The sequence below is a fragment of the Euwallacea similis genome, chromosome 20 (genome assembly GCF_039881205.1).
Source record: "Euwallacea similis isolate ESF13 chromosome 20, ESF131.1, whole genome shotgun sequence".
NCBI lineage: Eukaryota > Metazoa > Arthropoda > Insecta > Coleoptera > Curculionidae > Euwallacea > Euwallacea similis.
This window is the reverse complement of record NC_089628.1, coordinates 3,460,737-3,485,461: the sequence shown is the minus strand read 5'-3', so window position 1 is coordinate 3,485,461 and position 24,725 is coordinate 3,460,737. Positions and strand designations below refer to the sequence as shown.

Genomic DNA, 24,725 nt, shown 5'->3' with positions numbered 1-24,725 from the left:
CCGCAAAAAAATCGAAGGGAATAGCTTAATTAAAAAAAGCTTTAGCTTGAACTGTTTTTTTTTTTAACATTTGACTCCGTCTGCTGGCAAACTTATCACTTTTTCGTTTCACGTCTACAGCGTCAACACTTATTTACATATGTACCTACGGCCAGTGTTACATTTGCCTAACCACGTGATTGAACTACAAAGTCGCGATGCAAATCAAATTTAGCCAACAAGTAACTAACTGGTGGCCTTTTCGAGATTCCACCGTGCCCATGTAAGAAATAAATCAGTTATGGTATTAAATCTCGAGTTTTTCCATGTAAATGTCATCAAATTTGCATTCTTGTTCGTGTCCTTTTTAATGTCAAATGTTTTTATTTCTTGAGCACATTCCCGATAAACGATTATACTGGCCAGACCTGATTCAGATTTTTCTGAATACTAAGAAGCGTCTGCCCTTATTACTAATGTGGTCATTGCAGCAATTCATGTTTTTTAAGCAAATTATTAAAACCAAATATGTCCGTTCGAAGGCTTTGCAGATGAACTTAATTTTGCTACACAGACGAAAATGTATCACACGACGAAATTGGGTTAATGATTTGGTTTCGGAGCCGGTTTAAATGCAACACGAACTATTTATTTGGCAAGCAGCAATGATATTTAAAAGCTATATTTTCCGGTTACTAAACGCGAATTATTCAAAACACTAAAATCACGGAAAATGGTATTTCTGAAAACGTATCGATAGGTCGAATAGTCGATGAAGATAATTCGCCATTTCCTGCCAAGATTCGTAGTAAGCTCGGACGTGATAATGGCGAACTGGACCGGTTGCGTTAACGTGAATGAATTCACAGCAATCTCACCTGACTTTTGCTCAGGCTGCGTTTATTGACCTTTTTACCGTAAAATTACATATTACAAGGCTATTCCACGAAGAACTATAGAGCCGAGTGACGTAATTAGCTAGAATTTTAATGCTAATCTCAGTAAGCTGTCTTGGACTCTTCGTCCATTTTTCTGCGGATTTTCTGTAGATGTACGAGAACATATTGAAGCTCGTACCGAACGGTTTTTTTTACCTGTACCATCCAAAATATGATGCTTATATGTACATTTCCCAGTTTTATATACATATAGGTGAATATCCGAAATTATCTACCGGTATTTTTAGGTTCCGCTTTGTATGATTATAATAAAATCATCATTAAAGGTGTTCTTACACTCTCCTTCAATTATCACCATAATTAGCAGTAATAGATGACTAATGTTGTAGCAAAATGGATCAGTTTGACCTGTAATAATTGTCACCTGGCTGCTGAACTAGACAAAACTCCCACATTGCTTTCTACACACATTTTAGGCGCGTTTCTCCGACGTTAATAAGTTGCATATTATCTTGAGCAAGATCTTTTACAATGTTTATTCCCAAATACCAATACTCAACGTAATTTATGGATCGATAGGAATATGGCGATGGGATTTGTTTGTTCTAATAAAAAATATTACAGTATCTTCATATCCAGACTATACATATATCTTTAGGTATCATCAATTTAGCTACATATGCCAACGTTACCATGAATGATACTTTCACAGCCTGAAAACAGTTATTCCAAAAATGCTCGATAAGCTTTTTATTGCTCGCGCGATAAAACAATGAGTAACAGTCGTTCTGTTGCTAAGTAATAACATTTTCTGATCGTTAAATGTTGATAGAATATGCTGTGAGTCACGTAAATCTACCCACAGTGCTTAGAATGGAAAAATATCCGCAGCTGAAAGAGGTCCTGGTCTAAGTAACATTGTTAGACAATCAAAAGGTTGATTGCTGGTGTCACCTAGCACCTATAGCACTTTATATACGATCTGATTTCATTCGAATTCCCGAGCATTCCTTTTAAATTGCTCTTAATCACTGTAAATTAAAAAATATATCCAACATGCGTCGTTCGATAAATGGAGAGTGACTGTATTTATCAAATAAAAAGTAAACATTTAAACATAATTTTTTGACACTGTTCAAAAAACAATTACTTTTTTACATTGTTAATGTTGCTTGTGGGCACGTTAAACACAACAGGCTTAACGGAGTTCCCACGCTTCTGTTTTTAAGACAAACCAGACATATGTCGAACAGAGTGCAGCTGGTATGGTATCTGGTTGATTTCTTATTCGTGTCTTGTACAAGTGACGTGAATACCAGTGATGGGACAAAGAGACTGAAAAACTTTTTTTCTTTTCAACATAAACTTTATCCATTCATTAAAAAAATAATTGATTGCAGTCGTATTTTCCTACATATGCTAACTTGATGAAACGGTACTTTCTGTGCATTGTGGTTTTTGAAATGTTCAAATTGTTCGCTTCCCCAGAAACTAAACATTCTATTCTACATCCGTAACAGAAACTTAATAACGAATATACCATAACTCATAAATTAAGTCGGTATTGGTAGATTGCTTATTATATTAACGAGCTCCCCGTTCTGTTATCCCATCAGTTCTAGCATTTTATAGAGGAACGTTACGATGCACTGTTATTCTTAATGGGCGCCTCAAGACTATTAATTAATAATATTTAACTTGTATTCCGTTACAAATTTAGTACGAATTTATTCTATTTTTTACTCGAATGTTACGTCAAATAGTCAATACTCCTCAATCACTTGTTAATACCAAAAATGAAGGGTCAATTACATCACCGACGTGGGCCCCTATGCCATTAACAATTTTATCTACGATTCGGAAAACCTTTTTTAAAACTGTTAAATTAACTTAACAGCTTAAATTCGATTCTCAACACAGACAGATGACAATTGGTATTTTTTCTCGTTTATTCTACATAAAACTATATTCTGGACAATTAATTTGGTCTGTACGTTCAGTTGCCAATCGAACCACACGAGAAGTGTAAGTTCACTGAACCGGGCTTTTAATTAAAATCTATATAAAACGCATTAAGTCCATCACTATGATAAATAATATAAATCGAATACCTACATGTTCGCTCTCTCGTTCAGTCTTAAAAGAACTTGATGGAATGTCTTGTGGTTAACCGCAAAATTGGTTACGAGCGTGGTCAAAGCACTCGTATCTTAGAACTTTCCAGTTTAGAGTTAACAATCAATCAATCAATAACAGCAAACTTAGAATAGACGACGTAATCGAATAATCATTGTTACATTAAGCAGTGTAAAATTGTCTAAAGCCGAGGATTTTGGGGACGCAGGTGGAGGTTCACAACTTTGTCTACCTACTGAAACAGAAAGGTTCTTTTGGGGGTATGGGATTTAAGAAGCTCCAGAGTACGTAACCCGGCACATTTGCTAAGGATACAGTTTCATAGACTTCTTATACCTCAATACTTACCTCCCCCTTTAAAATTAGACACATCAGAACTCTGATTTCGTATAAATCATTCAAATTAACTCATAATCATTGTGTTTAGATGAGCACATACATCCTTCTTATGGTACAGATTAACTTCCTCAAATTTTAAGAGTAGGCACTTTATCCACCATTTTTAGCCTTTTTAAGTGGTTTGGTAAAATATTTAACGTTGCAAAGGCTCATTGTGCCCTTAATGGGTAAGAGGTTTCGAGTTTTATGACGGATTTTATGGAGCCCAAATAAATAGCCCGGCACCAAAAACGGTTAAATGGTTCCATAAACCTGTCGTTATTTAATATGTTTTATAAAGGCTTTATAAATCATGCCAGAGAAAAAAATGTCAGTACAAAAGTGGACCAGTAGCTTAGATTATCTCGCTTCTGCACTTACGCAAGTGTTAACCTATGTAATCATTGCTTTAGTGTTTTAAAGAACTACAATGTGAATACTGCATAAAATGTTATAAGAAATGTCAGATAAGATGTCATCACGAAGACGGCTTTTTCATAAATACAATAGAAAGGATTTTAACGATATTTATTACAAAATATAGTCTTTTTGTTTAAAAGTATGTTCAAAAACGGGGCCGGTTTAAGGTATTTTTGGTCTCAATTTATTTGTTTATAGTTTTTTTTTTACATTAAGAAGACGCTCCTAGCTTTGGAGTAAAATGGGTAGGTAAACTACTAAAAATATCCTATCTTTAATTTAAAGGTTCCACATTTGCCAACGTTGCAATTTCAATTTATTAATTATTGCTTGAAATAATGACTTAGTTGGAACAGTTATTTTCATGAAAGTACGGAAATTGCAACATTCATGCATAGAGTTGGGCATCAGTCGAGTGCAGACAAGACATTTAAAATCCATTTTACTCGAAAACGTTGTTTTTCTTCGCGTTCGTCGGCGACATCCTTTTTTCACGTACAAAAACCATGCTTCTCCAATACGTGTGACCAAATTGCAACAAAAGTTGCAAAACAAAAAAGTTGATACTAAAAATACTTCTAGCCGGTCCCGCTTAATCTGAGTGGACATTCAAAATTTCATGAAGTTATCTCAAAACGTTTCGATTATTTGGATAAAAACTCATTGTCACGACTCATCCTTTAAAAAAGTCAAGCTCCTATAGGGTCGCTGCATTTCTTTGGTACTCAACATTTCAATACATGCAGCACCAATTTGATAGTGTATACGTAGATTTGTGGCAAACGTTATTTACTGCCGTCAAAAATAAAGAGTGTTCCACCTAGTTTTCATTTTATTTATAAAAATGAAAAAAATCTGTTCTTTGTGGAAAAGTGGAGTTTTGGCATAAAACCTTTTTTCTTGGTCGAATTGACAGGCGGCCTACATTTCATGCAATTATTAGGCATTGCCTGAAAACTAACGTAATATATAGAGGATATCCTTCATCAAGAAGCAATTATTATGCAAAATAGTCACGGAACTGCGACAAATGCTGTGATTGGATCCCGAGAATCTAGAGAATATTCTAATTATTGATTGTGTGAAAAGAAAGTTGGTTTCTGGGAAAAGCAACTTCCTGACAAATGTTTTCATTTCCGCACGGGTTATTATCATAGAGGAGATTTCTTCTTTTATCTATTGATGAACAGAAGACTTAAACTTTGAAGTCTTGACAGTTAAATTGCTTTGACCTTGTCTCCCAAGAAACGATAATTTTAATTAACACAGCTTGTCAAACATCTGTGTGCATCTTAAATTAACCAATTAATGTGGCCACTGGCACGGTATATTGCTTTTAAAGCTTATAACAATAGCTAATAAGGTTTTATTCACCGCATTACGAATTTAGTATAATATGAAGTTTATTGACAAGACTATGCCTCGTTTAAAAGTGTGTAGTAACCATAATTATTGAGAATGCTACTCAATGTCTTGAGAAAAACTTCTAGTCATCGACGCGATACTTAAACGTACCGTAAAATCCAAGAATAATGATTTTTTTTTTGTTTTAAACTGACGCTGAAGCAATCGGTGCTCGCATTAAAGCGAGATTAATTTCCTTTTCTTACCAGAAGTTCTATCATTGCACTGTACCGCTATTTAAACTATATATATAATTTTTGTCATGCTTATTCTCATCTCACCTCTCTCATCGATGAACTGTCCATCCACCACCCATCCAATAAAAAACCAGGAAAATCCAAGCAAAATAAAGAAATCCATTGTGAGGCTCCAAACAATCCTCCACATCAATCTCACAACTTTAGCACCGAACGAACCATGTTTCGACGAGAAAAGTACCACCTTCGGTTGCACCCTTTTTCAATTTGAACTTATCGCAAGTACCGGAGAACAACCGCAAAAACATAAACAAAACGGCCGCAAGTACCGTCAGACCGTACGTACACCTTACGCTATACGTAGAGTTTATTTACGACGGCCGTCATCACGAATCGTGGAGCCGCATTCAGTCTTTGCACGGAATCGTACGAGGGAACCACCCGAAGAATCACGATCAGGCTCCACAAGTACCATGAATCGTGAAGATTCAACAGGTAGAGGATTTTTCCGGGCGCGGTTGCCAGTTTGTGCAGGAAATGTGATACCACGACCTTGGACAATCGTGATGAAAGTGTTCAAGAGTGGTGAATGGATTTTTGGCAACGTTGTCCTAAATGCTCTTTTCTTCTTCGGTGAAGGAAAGGGACCTGATATGGGGCTTAAGTTTTATTTTGGTCACGCAGGCCAGAAACATATATTTTGCTATAGGTGCTGTGTTGCCTGCGTATATGCAGGTACCACGGTACTGGAATTAACCAGACCATTGGGAATTTAGACACGTGTTATGGACAATTTCTTGGACTAAATTTCTATTAAACTCCTCTCGGCAAGACACTGTGCAAATAATCTAGATTCGACGAAATAGAGTAAAAGACCGGAGTGTCGCGCAACAAACCGCTCAAGAATTTTCTGTATTAATCGGAAATCGATGTATTTTTGCTCAAAGGACTACGAAAGATATTTGATTTACTTTGAAAGAAGTTCGCACCTGTCGAAGTTTCTGAGGTGCAACTTTAAAAATCATTTCCGAAAGCAAATATTGCAATTCCTCTAACTTGCGAAGAAATAATCTAATTAATTTATAGTTGCTGGTTTTAGGTCAGTAGGAAATAGGAACATCAGATTTTTCCGATTTTGAGCTGTTCAATTAAATGCAATACATACATAAGGGGTGTTTTACACGCGTTGGAATATATGTAGATGTGTTTATGGACTAGTCTAAACATCAATCCAACTAAAGAATTTTTCAAACAATTTTATTAAAATCAATCAGTGCTTAACTTAATAAATAATCAAAAGTGAGGCACAATGCGCGTTATTTTATAATATAGGTATTCGATCTTATAATAAGTATTATATACTTATCTCTTTTTTAAATCACATTTAAAATAGGTATGTTTAGCTTAAATGCGTAACAAAGATACAAAAATTATAAGCATCTACCTATCACTATTTTTAAATGAACATGCTTTTACCGATAGGTAAAACTTTGAGAAAAGGGAAGGAAAGCTCTCGTAACTTACCACTAATATAACGTTACTGTTGATTAGAGTTTTAATCAAATTTTATAATAAATTTAAAGATATTTCCTATACACGTCGTCCATGAGTTTGTTAAACCATGATTGTAGAGTTGAGATTTTACCACCGTTCTACCTACGTATGTATATAATTTGTGTGATCTTATAAATTTGCCAGAAGCAAGCTTGTTATACCGTGCATAACATTTTTTTGGACAAATCCACACTGCCTTAAATAATTCAACTCGGAGCTGACGGATTGTGTAGCAAAGTTAACTTTAAAAACTACCTATCTAATTGTCAACTATAGTCACAGCTTACTGTTTTCCAAGAATAATCAATTATGAAGCTTTTTTACATTAATTCCTACATAAACGACGGCGGTACAAAGGAAATGATGCCTATTTGGCCCTATCTACATTATCTCCAACACGGGCAGAGATGTATCTGAAAGTCGCAAGTTAGAATCGATTGAGTTCAGCATGTTGAGCAACGTGGTGATGTGTCTTTGACTGCTAAAGTTTACGACATTTGGTTATAACAATGTGCGGATATGTGTTTCTCTTTCAAATGACCACCCTATATATTTCTACTTAAACTAGAGCCCAACGATGGTGAGACCAATCAATGTTGGCCCACAGTGCGACGTTGTCACTTTGATATATTAGTATTAATATTATGGCTTAGGTCACATGTTCATGTAATCACAATCGCGCCAATAAAGCAATTTGCTAATCAAAATTACCTGCATTGAAATTTATCACACCTTTAGGGACCCTCGATACCGGTAACTTCACACTCTTATCGCATAAATTTCAACACAGTTTCCTCAAAAACTGATACATTTTTTGCTGAAGTGCTTGCTGAATTAAAGTTGTTTACATTACAAAATAGTTATTTACTTAACGAGTACGGGAAACGTTACTTTACCATACGCTCATTGAAGTTTATTAAGAGGAATATTAGGTCCGACATTTTTCCTCTTGTAACTTTATATTTTGTACATTGTCTTTTCCCTTAGTTTTTTTATATGAATTAGCATTCAGAACATTCACATGTGCGATTAAAAACTTCATCGCAAACATGTCATTGTCATCGAAGCCCTCTCGTCACTAGCATGGGGGCCCAATTGTTTTGAGTGCGATAAAAATGCCTACAAGCACATGTGTCGTAAGGTGCTCTATTTGCAGCTCGTATACGTGAGCAAAAGTGACGCGCGGTAAAGTGACTTTATCGCCCGCTCGTACGAAATACGTATTATTTTTCTAATTGTCAACAATTTAACAAACAACAGCAGATATGGGATTTTCGGTAATGTTAATAATACCCTGTTGGCATTGCCCTGTAGTATAAATCCGGGCCCTGAAGAGCTCTTCCAGGGAGTGTTTTCGAAACAGGGCCATTTTCACAGGAGATAGTGGAGCCACTGAAACATAGCAGATTTTGCCAAGTAGTGATTAGTTCGGGAAAAAAAACACGTTAAATTACATATGAACACAAATAATGTGGCAACGAAAGACTGCTTCACGGCTTGATAGATTCGCCTACAACTTTGAGTTAGTTAAAAAAACATTATAAACATGATATGTATCCATACAGGGTGTATACAATATGATCCAAAGAGAAGAGAGTAAATCTGGCATTATCACTTATACCAAATTTTATGCATTTATGCTTTACGACCTTATTTTGATACATATATTATATTTCAAACTTTTTATTGACCCTCTATATTTGAACAATTTATTTATGCTGCTTTTAATATTGTTGCTATGCTGTTCTATTGTGAACGCATCAGTGGTCTCGTTGGGAAGTATTTGTGTTGTAATGCAGGAGTTTGGAGTTTTAATATCCGGTTCTGTGCGCCTACTTTCTCTATTTAAAAAAAAATTAGTCCAAGTTAGTTAAATTATAAATATGTTTCGATCATTTTTGCATACACCCTGTATAAAGGGGCGAGGATTTGTTATTTAAGCAAAATCGGTCTTTACTTGGATAATTGTAAGTACATATTGCATTGACATATTTTTTTAATTATCAGCTATAAACATTATTGGGAGTGTAGTGTGCAATAAAACTGATTACACAAGCAGCAACAAAAAAAAAAACGAAAATATTCAATCAGCTTGTAAACAGCTGCAGACAACATATTAGCTCTGCATATACCACTATATCTAGGCATGTACAGGATGTCCCAAATTCGACTCGCAAAAACTACACGTCCCCCCAATAAGGGAGCATTTTTTAGTTACTCTTGTTAGCCTCGAATTTAGAGCACCCTAAACGTACAAAATTATAAAACAAAGTGTTAGTCACTCACTTCATCAGAAGCTATTATAAGTTGAAATGAATATCAATTAGAACAGTGTTTATATGTCTCTAAAAGAAGTGTTGAATGAAATTGAAAATGTTTGCAGCATTTCGCATACGTTTTGTGGAGCATGTGTATGAAATGTGTGTAAGTTGGCATAGTGTAACATCGTATATCGTGGTGTTAGTTCTGAGATCTTTAACTTACATGTCCGAAAAAAAACTGTCATGGTCACTGACCAAACCAAACTGAGCTACACACTAACAGTTTACTTTGGTGTTCCTAACGAACCCACACTCATACAGCTAGACCTTCGCCTCACATGAATAGCTAAAAAAATTATAGCGTTTCAATGCCAAATAAAATTCGAAGTGAAAGACATTTATTCTATTTGTACATTAGTAAAGGAAGAAAAATGTATGTTCTAGTACAAGTGTGGAATAAATATTTATTTCCTACGAGTTGTAGACCACATATTGTACTCTGTCTAACGTTAACTTGGAAATGCAAAGAATATCATTCGTGGAAAAACATGATCTGAACAACAATGGCTTTATTTTCGTCAACTTTACATAACACGCAAGAAAAGAAGTATCAATTAGTTAATAATACTGACAAGGTATACATATTTGTTAATTTTTATCTGTTATGAAAATATATTGTAATAATTTATGCTATTGTTATTATTATCTTTAGTATCTTTCGAGCACCGGTTCGATTTTGGCACTAAATTTAACGGAGGCCGCTATAAATAAAAAAATAATTCACATGAAATAGAAAAATAAACGTGAATGCAGTGTCACAAAAGAAACATAAGGAAAATCAAAGTTACCATGATAATTACAATATGAACAATATACATACCATTCGCGCACATTGTCCAACCATAACGCAAACATTATAGAGAAATAAAATTAAACTCAGTGTGTGTATTCGTGTTTCTTACTAACTAATTAATCATTATCTAAAGCAGTTGACATATAAAACGGCTTGATAGATCTTTTTGAATTATCCTAAGAATCTACTTGCTACAAGTATTAAAGCTAGTGCTTTCTAGGCCCTGTGAAAGCCTTCATAAGTTTTAATGATAAATTATTGTATTACATTTCTGACCATTTTGTTTATGAGTTTGATAAATTAGGCCATAATTTCGATGTAACTAAGTACGTATTGGCTAAAAAATATTAAACCCATTTTAATAAACCGTTTCCTTACATTACTTACTTATGGTTTCGAACTTTCTTTAAAATGTCTTATCCTAACATTATTGTACTAAATTATTTCTTTGGAGCGGTTTTACTTACCATAGCCTTCTCCCTGCAAAAAGAGTCTGAAGGCTTCACTGACTTTCCCGGGCTGTTCCTCCAGAACCATTCCGCAGTCGGAAATCTGGAAAGGTGCAAATTAGAATTTGCAACATTGCCGAAAAAATCATCTAGTGTGCCATGAATGCGCAACACAGCAGATTAGTCATTTGTTTAGCGTCTGGAGTTTATTGTTGTGTGGAAGTTTTTCGCATGAAATTTTGCTTCTAAAATCAGCAAATTTACATGGATCATTAAAAATATAGTGTGTGTGAAGTGTTACGTGCTTTCTCTTATGAGTTCCGCGATGTATATTTATGTCGTAACTCTGTAAATATACTTGAAGTGTAGTGTAGCGCGCCATGATCAATTTATATATTTTGTCGGCTTAACGAATAGTGCGTTTTAAAAATGGACATTACTGCCGCGCAAACTACAACATGGAGTTTTGGTTTCACTTTACATGCGAATTCCGGTAAGTTTTTAACCATATTCCTAATCGATTCTCCAGAATTCCTTGATAGTGTACATACGTCAAATTTCTAACCTCACAAATTTTACAAATTCGCGGTAACTGGCACTGTCGTTGAAGTAAATTATTTGTTTTTCATAGCAAACGGATAAGTTTTTTTTACATGAACAAAGAATATATAGTGCGTTTTAAGAGTACGGAACCAGTAATATATTCCAAAAAGGCCTTCATTAACAAAGCTCAAGTAGACGTTGAAATATCAGAGGTATGCCTTCTTTGATGGTAATTAGGATTAAGATCCAATGTTAACGGTTCGCCGTAAACTTACTGCGAGTTTTTAAACGATAACCCCCGACCAAATGTTGGAACAAAAGCGAGAAATATCGCGGCTTTGGTTTTTACCTACCTTCATCCAGGATGAATTGGTGGGATCCAACCTGCCATTAAACGTAACTGTGTCGTCGGCATGAGGACTCATGGCTCCTGTTATATTGATAACAGGAACTTTGAGAGTGGAAGCATTTTTCCTGTTCGGGTCTGGGTCCCTCTGTATATTTAGATCTGTCCGTTTTACATAGCTGTCAATGAAGAGAGCTAAATTTGTAGGGTTCACATTCCGCTCGAAGTAGCTCTTGTACACTTGAACTAGATCGTGATTGCGTTCTTCAGTGTTCTAGAAAATTATTTCAGAAATTGTTAAATTTAAAACTTGCAGTGCATACAATTTATTTAATCATCTGTCTTAAGAGTGAATCAAGAAATAATGAAATCAATTCCTTTCTAATGTATACTTATCTTGAACCTGTTGTATATTGTTCATATAAAATAATGCTTACTCTTCCAAAGTGATGCCACATTAAATAATCGAGAACGCCTTGGGTCATTCCTTTTGACCTCAAATATCTGGTATTTAGTTTTTGGTATCCCCATTCGATCCATCCCGGTTGCGTGCTTACGCAGTTTATTAGGCACAATGCTGAGACCTTTAAATATAAAATAATATTAAAAAAATGTTTTAGTAGAAACAATTTTTTACCATTTCTGGGTGATTCAGTGTATAGCGACATAGAATATTTGCTCCTGCACCAACTCCGAAACCGATGAATTGTTTGAGATTAAAATGGCGAACTACATGAGCCAGCTGGTCCGCCAACTCATCCATTGAAGGATAAACAAACCTGAATCAAGTTAATTATATATATATATATATATAAAACTTAAAAATAAATACTTACTCTTCTGGTAAAGTTTGCGCTCCTTCCTCTTGCCCCGGAGCATTTACATGATAAATGCAAAAGTTCTCTATGAGGGCCCGCATGTCAATATAGTTGAAAAAGGCTTGAAAATTCGACACATCTAAAATTCAATTTTCATTAAATATAGCGATAAAAATGTTCGGGTTTATAGTTGGTTTCATCGTCGTTAACTTACAATTAAGACCCAAGTCGTGGTAAGTCAGTATGGCAGGCTTATTCCTGTTTCCTTGGACTGCAACCACCACATTGCCACGGTCAGTTTCCACAAGTTCTTCCTGAGCATTCGAGTCCTCTCTGGACATGGATCTCGCATGAGGAAATTGTAATTTAATGTTTTTTAATTCAACGTCGTCCATCGAATCAGAAGGCACGGTCCTGGAATTTCGATTTTTGTATTGATCGGTTTCTAACATTTTTGATATAAGATTTTAAGTTACTAAAAGGATCTTGGGGTCTGAAAGTGAATGCGATCAAGTTTTGAATCTCTGGCTGGTTTCCTTACAATTAGGCATCCGTATTGCTGCAAATGTTTGTATCTTCGATATTAGAATTTGCCAAGTTTTTGTTCACATGAATACTGTTAAAATTAAACTATATTTGGCTGTAGGAATGCAGAATAGCATGTCTGTCTTGGATATCAGTGATGCTATGGAAATTATCCTGTGGGCAAAATTATTAAAACTTTTATATATTAACATTAACTGCGCGAACTACAGATGATTAATATTTTTCCATCGGAACATAAATGTATGCTCCAGCTATGTTGCTTACCCTAAAAGAGCTGCCTCCTCGGCAATTCCTGACGCTGGCATTTTCCTATTTGGGATTGGATTCTCGACTTCAGTCCTGTAACAAACAAATCTAAAAGTCACGATCCACAAATTCGAACGAAGTGTTGTCTAGAAATGAATATTTTTCATTTTAACCCATCCCCAGCCATCACAATATTTTGTTATTCCACATCCCAGTTTAGATACAGGTCGTCCGAATTTTATATACTATACATATATTTTGAAATATGTGGTACCTATTCGGTAGTGCCGAATATAATTCAATAAATTCTAGTTTACGTATGCTACAAGTATTTTGCATTGTTTCATATTAGGTTTTATGTTACTCTCACAGATATTTTATCCATATTGTATCACTAAGTATTTCGATATATGCGACCCGAATACCCTGCATAATCAATGACAATTTTCTCCGAGTCATTTTTCACTCATTTATCCAAGATTAAAATTAATACTTCGTTTTATTTTTTAATTTAATACTACATTTCCATGAAAATCGAAAAAGTTTTGAATATTGCAATATAAATGTGTTTTCATTAAAATGATGCATATTAGTCTTTTCTGCTTTTTGTGGAAATCTCAATCTCCTTTTAAAGCTGAGTCGAAAACAGGTAGAAGTAACCGAATTCAATTTTAACATGACCAGTGAAATAACCAGTGCATACCAGTTGATCTCTCCTACATCAGCAGTCAAACAAACTTCTGTGTTCAATGATTGGGAAGTTGTGGCGGATCTTCAAATTTTCATAATGCACGAACGCTTTAAAATCCGGTAATCTACAAAGTGAAATAACGAACACAAAACTAGTATGAACTTTAAGAGTTAAACGAAACTGCGGACTGTTGTGGCTGTGGCAGCTCACGAGTACAAATTAAATTAACGGGGGCATCATGAACGCTGTCACGTATCCGCTTAAAAAATTGTCCATAATATGTTTGTTTACAGGCTTAGGTTCAAATAATATGACTGTTTGATGCGCATTTTTCACGAAATACTATATATGTAGCTTATGATGAAGACAGTCATCCCCAATGTAGAAGTCTTCTCCAGAGGAAAAATTCCTCCTGAGGGAATGGTGCTCATTAGATAACAAACCACAAGAAAATAAACTTTTCTTGGCTTTGTAAGAACATTCTCGTCTCCTAGTTTACTTTTCGTACCAGTTAATCAGTAAATTATAGTATACATGTATCCTATTCTACTTACATGGAGGGGTATGTAATAAAATTGCTTCCACAAAAATTAATAATTTAGTGTTACTATTGACGAATGGGGAATACGCACGAATACAAGAAAAACGTGTGTTCTTTTTGTAAAAGTTTAAGTTAAACTGCCAAGTTTTCATTAAAACTGTTTGCAGACCAACGAGCGGTCCCTGTCTTTTCGTTAAAAATAGATCCAGGCATGATTATTTCGAATATTAGCAAAGTTTTCCATACATCTAAACATTGAATAGTTTTTGTATTCCCTAAAGAGTACCTGTCACACAACATGAGAGATAAAGACTCAATTATTACTTTTATAATATTTTTCTGAATAAACCACCTTCATGCTAGTTTGTTTACATTATATAAAAGATCAACAATTTTCGCAATATTTTAGTTTATTTTCAACGAAATTTCGTCGGTGTTTACTTGATTTTGTCGTCAATGACAAGCAAGTTCAGGTGAAACCAAATCTCACAAACAACAAATTCATGGGATTAGTCCACAACATCCAGGTATCTTCACTTTCATCAATCAATACTATTTTAGGTTTAGGTGTTTTTGGATGGTCAATAGATTTTTCTTTTATTAGTTACAATGGAAATAGTAGGTTCACCTTGAAGGCCTGGAATATAAAATCGATAGACCTGTCTCGCTTCTTGAAATATTCTGCTTTTGCCTTCGGAATTTGCCATGCAAAACTGACCCAATGTAGTTGTTTTTACTTCAAAGGAAACACGCGATATTTACTTATAATACTCATGTTCCTGACTTCTATTTCGCAATTTTTACTTCGAGACCTCTCAATATCTTGGATCATTTAGTTCGAATCCATATTTTACTGAATACGAAACACCTCATCATGTCCTCTTGCAGTTATAATCTTGGACTAAAATTTGATGCAGCTCCAACTTAAATGAGTACTTGCAATTTGCGACGCACCTCGAAAATTGATTTTTAAAATAGCAAATGTGTCTACGCTCAACGAGTGTAAACAAGGTCCATAAACATAGAGAGTGATTGTTTCAAATTGGCCTATTTTCACATTATTGTACAACGTAGTGGGTTACTAAATTCCTGAATCAATTTGTTTATCACGACAAAACTGTTTTTAAAAGCAACATGGTAATGGCATTTATCGACGTAGAAAGAAACAACTTGAATTGAAATTTCAAAAATTTGAAAAATTAACGCTTCACTTGACTATTCTATAGTAAAATCCTGACTTAATATCAAACTCGCCTTATAAAATATCTCCTTAAAACAAAAAAAATCAATTATTTTGATTTATTTATCTGCAAATTATTTTCAGTTTGTGTGTTTCTTCTCGAAGTTTTATCAAGATCGTTTCAATCATCAATAGCATTGATTAAGTGTGCTGAATTTTTCAAGTGAATTAAAATCTGCTACGTACTGATACATTAGAAGGCACTTAAAGGTGCTGGCCCGGAAGCCCACTTGCCCCCATATATACGTTAGTGATATACATATGTATGTACATACACAATGTTTAATGAGTGATGTATAAGTTATCTGTAATTTTAAAATTTACTCATTTGTGCACATTAAAAGCAATGTACCGAATTCTACCAATAGGAGAACAAATTTACAGAAAAAAAATAATTGAAAAGAAACACGTGACCCCTTCAGTTCGAATAACTGATTGTAATGTTGCTAACGTACACATAAAATACTGCCAATATAAAACAATAATTATTGCAACCATATTTTGAGTTACATACTATGTCTAATAAAGTTCGGACAAACTGTGAAGCTCCCTTAACAATTTGTTCTTCTGCGGTCGTTATATTACTTCTAACCTTGTTTGATCAGTTAGGAAAAGAAATTCGGTATTTAAAAAGTTACGTGTTTCCTTTTAATTATTCTTTGAACTTTCACTACTAATTCCAAGGATTAGTTACACAAGAAAAAACAATCAAACCACACCAAATTTATATTTACCTCGAAGCTGTCAGATGTCCTCTTCTTTCGTCACCCACCTGTCCCAACAAGGGCTCTTTGACAAGCCCGAGAGCTTTCTTCACTCCCTCGAACAGTCCAGTGGAAGGAGTAGGCCCCCCTGGCACCGTCGTGGGGCGGTAGACGTTATCTCCAGCCCCTAGAGGTTCCAGGGAGGCGTACGCGCCTCCACTGGAGGCCCCCACTGGTGCCGGCATCGCAATGCGGCTCTTCTAATTCTTCTACCCTTCGTCGTCTACGATAACAGGCGGGAAGACACATAGTGGGTATCACTCAAAAATGCTATGCGATATTTAAGCGATTGGATTTACATATACGGTGGTGGGAATTGAGTGGATCTGTGGAGGTTCTAGAATTCATAAAAATGAGTTGTTCTGATATATTGTACACGCTCTCATAAAAAAATTATTTTTCTGTGAAATCCATTTGGCCAAAAAATGCCCTCAATAGATTGTTGATGTTAATGACGTATTAGCATTATCAATAATTATTAACAGTGTCCCATTTAAAGTAGCATCAATAGCAATTTTCTCTCCATCTGTGCAAGATGACACAGGTTGCCTTTATTCAGTCACGTGAGGACGGGCCGAGCAATTCTCGACGTTTTCTTTCTTGTATTGTACAGAAGGCAAAAGAAAGAGAGTAACGTTCAAAAAAGATCTGAATAGAGTTTGCTAGAAATTTTGGAGTGATCGGAAATTCCATTACTTTAGTAACCTGACTTGATTTACACAAAACATTTCAGAATTAATCTAAATCGATTGGAAATTCTGTCACATTTTAGTACTTTGAATGAGTTCAATAGAAATTTCCGGGAATTTTTGGGGTAACAGAACTGAATTTAAAACAGAACCTCAATATATCCACTCAAACTCAAAAGCTATAGATTCGTGCAACAACAAACTATAAACTTATGTCATGCCAAAATCCAAAAGCAATAAGTGTAAAAATCAAATACATAAAATAAATACTTTATAGGTGTAGATTCATTATGTATGTATAATGAAGGACATTGTAGTATTAATATTAATTGTTGTATAACATTACATGGCATATCACATTATGGCGAAAACCGGAAATGTCCTGAGAAAAATGACTCCAAAGTTTAAACGCAGGGATAGATGGATACTCACTATACTAGATTAACCATTTGTTTAATTCGTGTTGATGAAAGGAACTTATTTCAGTTTAGTAGTCTGATTAACACAACCAGTTTATTGATTTTTGTTCCTTTACCAGTTTACGACTACACCCAGCGCATTGATTTGCTATTAAACCATTATTACCACTAAACCGTTAACCAACTCACCTTTGTGTAATCAAAGGTATTCTGTCACTCCAAACAAAAACGAATATCAGTGTGCACAAGTTCGTGTATCAACACTATTAGAAGATAGCGGATTTTAACGCCACAGGCACGGAATAAAGGAACCTTTCTACGAACGAAATAATGTAATGCCAGGACGCAAAAGCGAGAAATCAGATTGGTGTTCACGAGTCACGTGGATTATCACTGCTTAAAAAAATTAGAATTTAGTGCTGCTTAGAGGAAACTTAGCTTATGATTTTTTTAAATGTTGAATTGTTATATTAAATTATGTGATAAGTAACTTGTAGAACCCACTAATGAAAAAATACCGTTCATATTTCCATTTGACCAACTTATCTACAGTCTTTTGTAACAGCATTGCCACACGCCATCTGCAATTCAATCTAGGTTTATATAGATATCTTCAGTATACATAATCTATTTTTGTTTAATTACATGATGATTCTAATTACGTAATTAGATACTTATTGTATCGAAACTGTACCATTAGGTATTGTCAATAATGATAATGAACTAAACTTTATAGAATTCAAAAACAGAATCTTACGCTTTCCAGCAACATAGGCATCACTGCCGACGCCGATACCGGGTGTCTTTTATTGATGTTGACCTTCTAGTCTGGTGGCGACATCTGTGAGGTGCAAGTGGAAAAGAGGAGAAACTATCAAGAAAAATATGATTAAACTAGAGTGATAAGAATATTCCTCGATAGATGGCAGCAGCTATTTACTTCTCCTTTTAAATTTTTTAAATTGAAGTTGAAATCAGTTACACAATTTTGAATACATAATAATATATATATATGCAAATAGAAATGGAACTGAATTAATATGAAAGTTGGTCGCTGAAAATTCGCATCTTAAGAAATTTACTAGTCGCAGAGATGTTTTTAAAATCAGACGGACCTTTTAAATATTATCAAAAATGCGTATTATTCGCTTTAACAAATTTTTGGAAGTTTCATATTTGAATATACGTTTCATAATTTAAAAAGGACACAAAAAAACTTTTTTTGGCCCATGAGGGGATCGAACCCGCGACCTTCGCGTTATTAGCACGACGCTCTAACCAACTGAGCTAATAGGCCACGTGAACATCAGATGTACTAGAACCTAATTCTCTGATCAATAGATAATCAGAATTTAAAAATACAAAATATAGGAAAGTCATGATTTTACGTCCAAAGTTGTTAAATTTTGAAGCGAAATTTTTCGCATATCAAAGTTTCCGCAAATTAACAAAATTTAAAATGATCAACGAGAACTTTTTCTATGACATCTTGATCATTGTAGATTCCATGTCGATACGCCTCAGATTTTTGCAAACCGATTCGCTAAACTTGAAATAATGATTTTTGAATATTTTTGAAATCGAGTGCCATACTTGCATCTTTTTTCACAGTTATGAGTAATAAATATCAGACACAACGATTTTTCTTTCAGGTTTTGAATTTTTTAAACTCCTCTCGATACGAGCTTGATGTTTTTCTTATTGCCGGTTCAAATGCATATTTTTTCAAATTACAGGGAACCCCAGAGAAATTCCTTATTAATAAAGAAAATGATATTTTGGTTTTCGATACGCCTCGAAATTAACGAACAGAGAAGGGAAAATTTATCAACTTCCATTTAAGATAAGACTATATTCATCGTAGCCTAACTTCGTTGTCTTTGAGGTCTTTGAGCCTGTTTGAATAATCTCGTTTAAAAGCTGACGTGGTGTAAGCAAGCAAGTTTAATGTAACAAAAGACTACGTTTAAGGCCCATTATTTATTACTAAAATACATCCCTATTATTCATATTTTTCACCCTCAGAAAAAATTCCTTTTCCAATAGCATCTCACCCCAAAAGGCCTGAATGTAAAATTGATTTCACATCATATAATACAAGTACCTGATACATTTTCGTTTTTCGAGCAATACAAATATTTGCAGCTGTATCGGATACCTAATAAACGGAGAATAAACATGCCTTACTCGTTTTTCTCCAGCAAATTTTGCCATATTTATGGCTCGCGCAGGTTAAACAGGAGATTGGAAGTTGACTGAAAAGGGCAGAAAAGGGCTCCCGTGGGAACAGTTTCCGATTTTATTACGGGAAAGATACATGGAAACATATAAGCACGGCAGATGGTAGGAAGGACGGACGAACAGGAATGATGTACGGACTCTACAGGAAGAGAGGAAATCAGAGCTGCTTCTGAATACAAAATTGACCTGTTCCTTTCTGGCGGTTTCGGTGCCTAAATCTAATTTCCAGACGTTTGATCATAAAAGGGGGGACTGAGTTATGGAATGTTATGAAATAAGGGGTAGTGGGCTTACCCATCGACGTCTGTAAAAGCCATGTTAAGATAACCTTCACAATAGCTAAAATGTGGAACTCTTGTCGGGTTTATTTCGTAGGCGATTTTGCTCTGGGGACCTCCACTTTTTGGTATCAGAGATGCGGATATAGTTCTGCAAATTAAAAAAAAAAATTTTGAGAATTAAAAAATTGCAAATTTACTCTAACGTGTAAGTAAAAAATAATGTAATTTTTGAAGAGATATATTTTTCACATTTATTTTTAAACTGCGATAAAATTACTATTCATTCAAACATTGTCAACTTACCTATTCATTACAATTAGTAAATTAGAGGCATTTAATTCTTCCATCCTCGCACCTTTCAAATAAGTATTCTGAAATCTGGTTGATAAAAAATAATAATTTACGTACGTTGTATACCTATATTACTAATGTAGCATGAAACTCTATTTGGTATGTACCTACCTTTTGCTTGTTAACTTTTAACGAACTAAACCATAATCTAAAATGAGGTACGGCGCCCGAAATATTTACTGATGCTCATTATCATTTACTGTTATAACACAAGTATTTCAATGGACCCATCCCAAAGCGTTTAAGCCATTGTGTACTTGATTGTGCAGATAATGTTATGACTGTTTACACGACTTGTTAAAATACATATAGGTATATTGTGTAGGATTGCAGAAAATGTGGTTTTGGTTTACAATTTTCGCATCAGGGGTGGATAATAAAGTTATCTAGGATATGTCATAATGTAAAATGTGTTAAGTCTTTGGATATAACTCACTTTATTCATATATTATGGTGGATTCGCAACTATTGTAAATTATAATAAGTACATATTAGTATTGTTTCATGTACAAAGTATACATTATGACACCAGAATCTATTAAAAATGATCTTTTACAAATTACAGTATCCATAAATCAGTGGCTGAAAAAAAAATGGCCTTCATAACTGAACTGTAAGAAAAAATTCTTCTAAAGATAGAGGCATACAAAATACAATGTTCTGAAAAAGTTACTTTGCAGTGAGACCTACTTATTCCTAGATCCGCCATGAACTAAATTTTTCAAATTCTATTTTAGCATTAAAGATGTCCTTTAGCTTTAACTCTAAATATTATTGACTAGACTTGTCCAAGAGATTATCGATATTTAGAACCAAAATCGGAAGCCCTTGGAACTTTACCCACAGGACAATTTCCATAGGATAAATGCTGAAAAATGAAACTCCAGATAAATATATCAAAAATTCTTGGTCAAAAATATTTGAAACAAATTTTAATATTTTGATTATTATGTGTGATAAAACCTACATAATAATCGAGTTAACTTTGTAGTAAAGTTAACACGATACTAATCTATTAATTTTGAAGATTATACTTTGCCTTTTCCTGCTAGTTTTTTTAGATTTTATGGAAATTACCATTTAGGTATAGCTAGTCAGGACCTTTTGGTCATTTTACCGTAACTTTATATTTCCTAGCATTGTCACTTATTAATTACTCATCAAAAGTAGTAATAAAGTTATTAGCTAACTCCTGTTGGTGACTTGACCACCCATCTTCACGGCTTCCTCCACCATTTCCGGGTGAACGAAACCTGTACTTCTTCTATTTGACAGTCTATTCTTGGATCGTCTTTTTCTCTGGGTTTCACTTTGATCGCTGGAAGTAGGAAATTTAGTTCAGGATCACAATATCAATATCTTGATAACTTTACCAAAAAATAATTTCCAATAAAGTTATTTTATCATTTCTATGGGGAAACTATGAATCTTGTTGGTGAAGTTACTCAGAGTTTGTTATGTATGTTGGCACTCAATAAGTCGTGTTATTATCAAGTTTTTTAAAAACAGTTTAAATGATGAATGTAATGAGAAATGAATTTGGTGGGTATACCTGTGGTTGTGCTGTCTTAGTCTCACCGGTGGATGGTCTGCAGGGTTATAATTTGTTGGTATTCCATAATCATGGACTTTATTGCTCATAATTGCGTTGGTTTCATTTGATAATCTGAAAATAGACAGAATATCTGATATTAAAACAACCTTCACCGTGATATAATTTTCCTTAAAGTTTATTTTAAAAATGTCGCTTCATAAATTGGCGTTATACATCTTTATTTTCTTTATTTTCCAAATATGTGTTACTTTATGCGTATATCCCCTATGGGCTTACGAAGGCCGCACTCTTGACAAATTTTCAACTGATGATGGGGATGTGACAGTGACAGATTTCGTTATCGCGAATTTCATCCTGCTTATCAGACACGGTTTTTTAAATATTTGTAGCAGTTTTTTAGAAGTTTACACTTGCATTTTAATGAAATTGGAATGTTATAGGTAAGAAGTTTTCACATGCAGTGATTGTTAATAGTTCTTGATCTTATTGCACTAACAGCAAATTATCCCAAGAGTCACCTTCGCTTTCATCGTACATGGAGAAAAGATTGAACTCATTTGGAATACAATTGAGACTCATTCAACTGGATGATCCACTAAATTGTCTTCGATTTTGATGGTTACCATCACGCTCCTTCTATTCACTAGTCTGGTAAAAATATAAATTACCGAGACGCAAAAGCAGATGTCTATTATGTTGTGACGATGAAGATTAGAATAAAAAAGACTTCACAATTATTGATACCTTGGTGAAAATTGACCAGCTATATCCACAAAAGCCTCTCCCATTTTCACTAAAATAATTCTTAAAAACATATACTTTTTCTGACTACTTGAACTTTCAACAGATTCTATGAACGACTGAGTGATAAAGACAGACACGACATCAATTATATGAGTTTATCTTAAGCTCTGCAATTTGTTTCGTTATCATTGAAGGGGAGAAACGCTGTATCAGTTCGAAATGATATATTTTGCATATCTTTGTTTACAACGCTAAACATAACAAACTAAATTAAATATTTTAGTGTGAATGAATGTGTACGCGTCTGAGTCGTGAATTTGAGCATTTTGAATATCATTTAGGTTCTTATATGTGTGCTAAAATAAGAATTTTAAAACAATTATTGAAAAGGAATATTAGTTGAAATTTGTAACGATGCAGGTACTTTTATTTTAAAATAAAATAAACGCCACTGATTGCCACGGATATTGAGAGTTCATAAATCATTATTTTGTGACATTGCTAAGTAAAAATCAGAGTCATACTAACAAGGGAATAAAAAATTAATAAAGTTTAATTCTTTTCGACATGAAACCCGAATTTATCTTTCTAAATTTGGGAAGTTTGTGGAAGTTCTCAAAACGCCACTATTGCATGACTCTTTAAAAGTGAAATAAAAACATGTAAGTCAGTAATCCGTCAGTAATTTGAAGATCGCTCTGTGAAAGGGATTTTTTTTTAAATTTGTCCTTACATTGTTATTTCAAAAACTGTTGCTAAAACATTTATTATTTGCAACAGGTTTTGATATATTAATATAGTATAGTGCACCTATAGCGGAAAAAACTCATCCGGAATTTCCTTCCTTGGCCTGTAATTCCCAATTTTAAGCCGATTTACGAGACAGGAATAACCCAGAGAAGCCCACCAAAGTTTACGTTGCTGTTCATAAAAAATTTAACATTTAAGTTCGGCACGTCCATGGGGGAGAATATCGAAATCTAAAGCCACATATAACGAAAGGTGGAAATAATTTCAGGAATTGAATATTTCAAATGAAGTTATATGTGTGTTTTGAGTACTTTTAAGTGTAGAGACTACAAACCAGAGAGAAACATAATAAAGCAATGGCCACGTTCAGGAAAGGTAAGAGTCGTATAATAGTTCAGTTGCACAACTGTTGACTCTGCCAAACTACGTGCGGCCAACGAGTACAGTACTTGTTTATGACCAAATTTGTTTACATGTTAGATATGGAATAACATATTTAGTTCAGAGACGATAATAAACTTTCAAATCAAAAAACGTTCAATGTCAAATAGACAGGACCAAACAACTACACATTATGACATTTTCTTAGTGTATGATGTAGAGATACTTACCGCCATTTCTCAAACTCCATGAATAGTTCACGACTACTAACACGAATTCAAAATAAGTTGAATAAATCTATTCCGGATTTTTTGATTTTCTAATAAGTCTAATGAAAAATAGATCGAAGTTTTATTCGCACTTATTACCTCACTCTACGTATTAACCACTATACACAAAAATCACAAACTTTTAGTTTCGCAGTAATAGCAGTCAAGATAATGAGTCAACAACCATCTAAGTTATGTTCTTAGCTACTCAGGTTAACAATAAATGATTAAGAGTGCAAATGTTTTTTTGATCTTTAATTGATTCACTGACGCCACTCAGATCGAGCCTAACCTAGCTATTGTTTATTATTATTGATGCATCAACCATTCGTATACCTACTTAAAATCTGCTGCAATATCAAATAATTCGGCCTAGATATTACTCAACATTAATTTGTTGTAAGGCTCTTAATGATAAAACAATAACGTTGTTGGCTGAGCTGACCATGTATGTGCATCCCGTACACGTATATGACCGCTATGTGTTTCCTAATTCATTAAATGTTTCATTCAGCACACATTGTCCAATGTTGGCAGTTTCAATGTTACCAAGGTAATTCTGATTCAGACATAAGACAAAGAGAGATGGTAAAATTTAAGCTTACATGTAAAGCAGGAAATTGAGATGTTTCAAAAGCTCCTTAAAAAAATCAAGAAACTGTTAATTTTCATAATAGATTGTATGCAAGGTAATCTTATAACTTGAGACGAATAGAAATAAACAAATTTAACACCGTCGAGCGACCCTGTATATTATCGGATTGTTCGTTGTAAAGTGCA

The 24,725-nt window shown here is 34.3% G+C and overlaps 3 protein-coding genes and 1 non-coding gene across 10 annotated transcripts in view; all 4 read right to left on the bottom strand.

Annotated features, from left to right (window-relative positions):
• Nucleotides 1-5,793, bottom strand: part of Egfr (epidermal growth factor receptor) — a 43,492-nt gene extending 37,699 nt beyond the window's left edge. Inside the window, exon 1 of the mRNA XM_066400430.1 lies at nt 5,498-5,793. Within this exon, the coding sequence (XP_066256527.1) occupies nt 5,498-5,603 (106 nt within the window). The 5' untranslated portion in view covers nt 5,604-5,793. The remainder of the gene's footprint in view (nt 1-5,497) is intronic.
• An 859-nt stretch (nt 5,794-6,652) lies between these two features.
• On the bottom strand, nt 6,653-17,776 carry LOC136415734 (protein NDRG3-like). Of its 7 annotated transcripts, XR_010752642.1 has the most exons (11): nt 17,563-17,774; nt 16,236-16,488; nt 13,048-13,122; nt 12,452-12,651; nt 12,256-12,376; nt 12,057-12,198; nt 11,857-12,003; nt 11,427-11,693; nt 10,549-10,633; nt 9,452-9,574; nt 8,218-8,359 (listed from the first exon to the last, which is right to left on the bottom strand). XR_010752642.1 is itself a non-coding variant. In XM_066400508.1 (10 exons), the coding sequence occupies exons 2-10, from the start codon at nt 16,448-16,450 to the stop codon at nt 8,214-8,216; spliced, it is 1,398 nt and encodes a 465-aa protein (XP_066256605.1). In that variant the 5' UTR covers nt 16,451-16,488; nt 17,563-17,775; the 3' UTR covers nt 6,653-8,213. The 7 variants fall into 7 exon arrangements, 6 of the variants coding, with proteins under 6 accessions (XP_066256605.1, XP_066256606.1, XP_066256609.1 ...); XM_066400508.1 differs by lacking the exon at nt 9,452-9,574 and having other exon boundaries at nt 6,653-8,359; nt 17,563-17,775; XM_066400509.1 differs by lacking the exons at nt 9,452-9,574; nt 17,563-17,774 and adding an exon at nt 17,387-17,526 and having other exon boundaries at nt 6,653-8,359.
• Nucleotides 17,777-18,596: 820 nt separating this feature from the next.
• On the bottom strand, nt 18,597-18,670 carry TRNAI-AAU (transfer RNA isoleucine (anticodon AAU)). The gene has a single exon. It is a non-coding gene; the product is annotated as a tRNA-Ile (tRNA).
• A 2,013-nt stretch (nt 18,671-20,683) lies between these two features.
• On the bottom strand, nt 20,684-24,062 carry LOC136415473 (uncharacterized). Its single transcript, XM_066400057.1, has 3 exons — nt 23,907-24,062; nt 21,799-21,912; nt 20,684-21,564 (listed from the first exon to the last, which is right to left on the bottom strand). The coding sequence occupies exons 1-3, from the start codon at nt 23,924-23,926 to the stop codon at nt 21,432-21,434; spliced, it is 267 nt and encodes an 88-aa protein (XP_066256154.1). The 5' UTR covers nt 23,927-24,062; the 3' UTR covers nt 20,684-21,431.
• Between the last annotated feature and the right edge of the window lie 663 nt (nt 24,063-24,725).